This window comes from Chanos chanos, chromosome 5 (assembly GCF_902362185.1).
Source record: "Chanos chanos chromosome 5, fChaCha1.1, whole genome shotgun sequence".
Taxonomy (NCBI): domain Eukaryota; kingdom Metazoa; phylum Chordata; class Actinopteri; order Gonorynchiformes; family Chanidae; genus Chanos; species Chanos chanos.
In genome coordinates this window covers 20493881-20500044 of record NC_044499.1, presented here as the reverse complement: position 1 = coordinate 20500044, position 6164 = coordinate 20493881, and the positions used below count along the sequence as shown (strand labels likewise).

Here is a 6164-nt window from a genome sequence, read left to right as displayed (position 1 = left end):
ACAACACCAAAAAACATCACAGAACTCTCTGACCCAGTCTTCAACAAAATTGCCATTTATCCTGTTAATGAAGAGGAGAGAAAAATAGCACTGAAGAGAATCAGCACGGAGTCAGGGCATTCAGCTATTTCCTTAAATATTTAACCAAGTTCTGTTCAATATTTAACCAACACACTTATACACATCACAGACATTGTACATGTACAGTCAGGGTCTTACATTATAAACCTTCACATGTTTTAGAAACAGGTTTAGGAAGCAGAATGCTAACTGCTTCACTGCAGTATCTTGTCAAGCCAGTTCAACTGTCCAGAGGCACGCATGCATACACACACACACACACACACACACACGTTCTCCTGGCATTATGTCAATCTCTTACTCACTCACTCTTAGTCTATACAGACAGAACCACACATGGTAGCATACAAACCAAATCCATCTGGGACAAACATACCAAAAGGCTATGGTCCAGTGCTGGAGCTTCACCAAGTGTCTATTTCTACAGCTCATCAGCCTCATATCTGGCTGTAAGTACTGCCACCCATTCCAGAGAAAAGAGCCTCTTCTGTTCTGTGACAGTTAATTTAATTGTACAGACCTGCTGATTCTTGAAATGTCAAAAATGTCAACAAAGCTGAAAGTTGCTCTTGGATGTAAGGTTGTATCAATGCAGTGTTTTTATTCATGACTTTGTTTGAAATTGCTGGATCTGAAATGTAATCAGGACCAAGCATGTGATCACTGCTTTGTTATTTCTGTTAGTGTATAACTGGTAACAGTAATGAGGTTCATTTAACAGGGCAAGGGCCTATTGCTCTGTACTGTCAGACAAAATCATATAACATACATTTGTAAAATGTTATGGCACAGGTAATGATCTTAAATCTATCGAAAGAATGGAAGTAAGACTCCTTCTCTGTATTAATTAGTTAATGAATGCTGCCATAAAGCTAGACTTTTGTGGAAACCTCTACAGTTTTAAAAGTATAACGAACCCAGTTAATCAATGGTTTTTCAGCACTGAACACTGTTGTTCACTGTCAGATGTAACCTGAACAGCACAAGTGCTAAAACCAAAGTATGCAGAGGCAATACGACAGCTCTCTCACTTTGTTTGGGTAATCTGATAGCAGTCAGGTTTTTCAATTCAGATGCATACGAAATAGCAGAAAGTGAAGGTGAAAATGAACCTGATAAGGACATGCTTAAGGTAGAAAGAGGGTGATCTAGCTGTTAATTTGAACTAAGCCCAGAGCTGTGAGTATTTCTCTAATTTAGTATGAGAACTGAAAGCAGGGCAATAGAGATAGTATAAGAGAGAGAATGAGTAGTGTAGAAAGAGAACAGAAGTGGAAGTGTATATGAGTGAGACATGCCTGGGGGCAAATATTTGGAAGGATGAGTCAACGTGCAGAAGGTTAAAATCAAAAATCTGGACCATCCAGATGTTAGACAACTACACAGGAAACAGGGTTTTAGTTCACTTTTTTTGTTTGTTTGTTTGTTGTAGGCATGAGTGTGTCTATGTATACAAGAGCATTTGTTACATGTTGCTGTTGGTAGTCAGTTTTGGCAAATAATGCATTAAAAAAAATGTGTGTGTGTGTATATATATATATAGATATATATGTATGTATGTATATTTGTATAATATATACACACACACATCTATCTATCTATCTATCTATCTATCTATCTATCTATCTATCTATCTATCTATCTATCTATCTATCTATCTATCTATCTATTTATCTATCTATCTATGTGTGTGTGTGTGCATGCAGAATAATGCACACGGTCATGGGCAGCATTTGATACTTGGCCTCTTTTCCTCTTACATACAAACAGATGGCTCAAGTCTGCCTGAGCCACATCAGGTCACGATGCAGTCCGTAAACATGAGGCACATGCTGAGGTGGCGGCCCCCACAGACCAACTGTGGTATAGTCCAGTACTCAGTCCAGTTTCAGGGGTGAGTGTTCATGTTAATGTGATCAGAGGAGTGTTGAGTCAGCCTTGTACCAGACCTGGGCCTGCTGAGACCACCTGCAGTCTCAAAACAGCACAAAATGTAGTTGCTGTGGACCAAGCGCTGTTGTAGACCAACAGTGTAGCAGATTTACTATCTTTCTAAACACGTTTCTATATGTTGAACATGTTGTCATTTCATTGTTTTATGTTGATGACTTTACTGTGAACATATTATTGTGACATTTTTAATAGTCTTTTTTTAAAACTTAACTCTGAGCACTTGTCCATTTTTTCCCGCTCAGAGAGTTTGAGCGTCTCTACCTTAATGGTAGTTGGGAGACTGCACTGGACTGCCAGCAGATTTCTCAACACGAGTGTAACTTGACCTCTGACCTGGCCTCTGACTCCGATTACAACATCCGTGTGCAAGCGGAGTGCAACAACAGAACCTCGTCATGGGCGTCACTCCCAGCACCCTTCAACAGGAGAGACAGTGAGGCCTCAGGAGATTAATTCAACTTTAGTTAAATGTGCTCCTTTTCTCTCTAGTTTCATAAACAGCATCCTAATTTAGTCGCAGAGAAATTTCGTTTCAGATTATTTTATAAGGGGTTTATTCAACTTTTGGCCTCTCTTGTATAGTGGTAAGTATCCCGGCCTGTTGCATGAGAGACCAGTGTTCGATGCCCCGAAGGGGAGCCAGCATGTTAGAGCCATAATGGAAATAAGCAGATATTACTTTATTTTGTAATATTTAGACCATTTGTGTAATCATCTGAAGTACATGAGAGTTGTTTTGTTCTGTAATACTGCATTGTCAGTTTAATATTGTATACTTGAAGCGTAAGCACATGCCTGATGTCACACAGTAAGCACGGTAAACTCAGGCTGTGATCTTTGTGACTCAGAGCACAACAGTTTTTATCCATGACAACACATTTTTCTCACAGCTAGAATTAATGTTCATATGTTCTTTACATCCGTACAGGGTTTAAACTTTTAAGAAGTCTTATGTCAATTACATCAGTGTCTCGAGAAGAACAAAGGAACAAAACTGAAGAAACGGCCTCTATAGGGCTTGATTAACTTTTCTGGGAGATTTGGTGGGGTCCGGTGATCTTTTACATTTCTGGTATTATAATGAAAAACTGAAATTATAATGTGTGATTACAGTGTTCACAATTTCATATCAGTGGGGTATTTCAGAAAGCAGGTTTAGTGAAAACTCAGAGTTAGTTAACTGAGAGAAAGTAGTAAACATCCTAATAGAAGAGCCCTATGGCTTTGTTTTGCTAGGAGAATGAAGCCATAGGGCTCTTCTATTAAGATGTTTACTACTTTCTCTCAGTTAACTAACTCTGAGTTTTCACTAAACCTGCTTTCTGAAATACCCCCCCAGGTCTATAATCTGGGGGGTTTGTGTACCAGTTAGAACAAGATCAGATCTCCGTGCTCTCCTTTTAAATCCGTGTGAACTTGTTGAGGAAATTTGTGTGGTTTTGTCTTTGAATAGCCGTGCTGTTGGCTCCAGTCATGAGTGTGAAGGTGTCAGGTGATACTATTCAGGTGGGCTTCAGTGACCTTCCCCTCAGTGTCTCCGTGACCGTAGATGTCTGGAGAAAAGGAAACGAGAGAAACGTAAGCGCCACTGACATTACCCTGTCACACGTTTCAAAGAGCCTGCTTGTGTGATATTCTACCCCTCTATTTACTGCTTACAAATGATCATACACTCATGAAAGTTTTTACGTAATAAAATTTACGTAATAAAAGGAATATGATCAACTGGCCTTTTCCAACTTTCTGTTTATAGTAAAGACCAAAAGTACAATGTTTATGTTTTGCAGTTTTTAGAGTAGAGGCATTAGTTGACATTTTGTGCAGTTAGAAATACTACATACTTTTCTGTAGCAAAAACGGGTGATTCTGTGTAGGACGTGGGGTCAATGGACTTTTTTTTGTCTTTGTCTTTGTCTGTACCAAAGAGCTTTGAGGTGTTTTGGGGAAGAATGAATGAATTATTCTGTACAACAGCTGTAAATGTGACGTGACATTTCCAGTCAACTGCTGCCATGCTAAGAAAAAACAAAAAAACAAAAAAAAACAAAAACTTAACCAGAAACTGTTCTACTGAAGGTCTCCAGTCATGTTGTCACCGCTCGCCCAAGCTATCTCTCCATCACTGCACTGCAGGAGGGAGCCACATACTGCCTCAGGGCACAGGCTCAGCTGGAAACCAGCACCAGGAACAAGAGCAACAACACTGATACACAGTGTGTGTCCATCCACAGTGAGTTTCCTCAAACAAAAGGATCCGTTAGCCCAAAATACCTCATCAGTCAAATATTCTTTAAAACAGAACACAGTTGTCTTCTCTTTGTTCTCATTTCCAGCATATGACAATACTATACAGGTATCTCTTACATGATGTATTTCTATGTTCTGTGGTTGGCTTGATACTGAGTCAATCTACTTACATAGACTTGTCCAGTAATTTCCAAGTTGTTAGGAGGGCCTGGCACGGGGAATCAGGGTGATTTTTTCTTTTGTATCAATGTACCTTTTTATACTCACAATACAGCATTAACAGAATATAAAGGTAGGGACTGGACTGCATGATAACTGCCAACAAAAATCGAATGATTACTGGACGTCATTTGTTGCACTAAAAAACTATCTGAGACAGGACAAGACTGATTTTCATCTGTTCCCTCTCTGTTCTGATTGCAGGTGCTCCCGCTTCCTCACCACTCCCCATAACTATAGGCATAATTATTACAGTAATCATCATTGCTATGGCAATTATCATGGGCTGGTCAGTGGCACACTATGCCTATGTAGTAAAAGAAGCTTGCAGTCAGAAAGACCTGCTGCCACGTGCACTGGTGAGTTCACAAGAAAAAACAACAACAACATTTAAATACAGAGCTCTGTTTGTACATCAAAACTAGAGTTCAGGATACCGCAATGCTCCGAATTATTTTTACATACACACACACATACACACATAATGCTAAAATGCACAATCTAATCTAAATCAAATTGCTTCTATTTGTTACTAGTATATCCTGTTCATTGTTAGTATATTCTTACTTTTGTTGTGTACTAAATCTAGGTGCAGTACTATAACATACTGGTATTGTACAATTAAGTAAAACATGGTTATTTCTCTAGCTTCCAGACTTATCTAAACAAAGTGGCTGAAGGGGTTACTCGAGGGGTTACTTTCTCCCTCACCCTTGCTCTGTGTGCTGGTGGAACTTGTTCAGGGCTGTTGTTTAAACTGTAGAATCAATTAGTAGTTGATTAATGGTTTGATCTTTCTTTGTCCAGCTTTTTAATTGGCCAATCACAGGAGTGAAGCTCACTGCTGAGGAGGCGCTTGAGCCCACCCACTCAGTTGTCTTAGTACACATACCAGATGCAGAGAGTCCACATAGCAAAGAGGAGACACAGCCAATAAACTCTGAGGAGAGGAGAGCATCAGAAAGGGAGTTTGGAGTCTGAATATGTGGCTTGGAGCTAAATAGACTATGCATGGTATGATCCAGAGGCATGGATCCAGAGGCACGGCAGAAAAGACCACACCTGGATGGATCAGCACAGATCAGCAGGGATTAGAAGAGGTCAGTGGCAGGCACAGTTCAGATGGAGACATTGCAAGAACAAAAAAAAAAAAAGAGAAGGAAAAAAAAACATCCTGTATTAACATAATTGAAGATAGCATGACAGCGTTTCATGAACCAGTTCCTTTCTGATACTTCTGATACTCAGTGTTATGGGCAAATGATGAAAGGTTTGGGTTTTTTTTTTTTAGTAATGCATAGTTTTATTGACACAGCAACATTTCAGCCACAGAGCCACAGAGCCATCTATAACTGACATTTCTGTTCACGCAACTAATAAGTTCCCTGATTTCTCAAGAGGCACCCATTAGTCAATATCTGTTTTTCTCAGTTCATTTCAACAGCTTTAGTCAAGTGCTAACAGGTTTGACCCAGTTTACTTGTGGCTGGCAGTTCATCTGATAAGCTGATTCAAGTTTTTCAGTGTTTACCTAAAAAGAAAATTCGTTAGGGACTTGAAGAGCAAGAAAAACAGATGTAGAAAGAGTGTGCTTTAGACAATGAGTCAAATGAGAGTATGAAGGGATTTTTTGAATAATATACAGCGCATACAGAAGATTTTCA

At 39.4% G+C, this 6164-nt stretch overlaps 1 protein-coding gene across 1 annotated transcript; it reads left to right on the top strand.

Annotated features, from left to right (window-relative positions):
• Positions 1-479: 479 nt before the first annotated feature.
• crfb16 (cytokine receptor family member B16) lies at positions 480-4734 on the top strand. Its single transcript, XM_030774763.1, has 7 exons — positions 480-530; positions 1852-1975; positions 2277-2467; positions 3488-3612; positions 4111-4264; positions 4368-4387; positions 4705-4734. The coding sequence occupies exons 2-7, from the start codon at positions 1887-1889 to the stop codon at positions 4732-4734; spliced, it is 609 nt and encodes a 202-aa protein (XP_030630623.1). The 5' UTR covers positions 480-530; positions 1852-1886.
• Positions 4735-6164: the final 1430 nt, after the last annotated feature.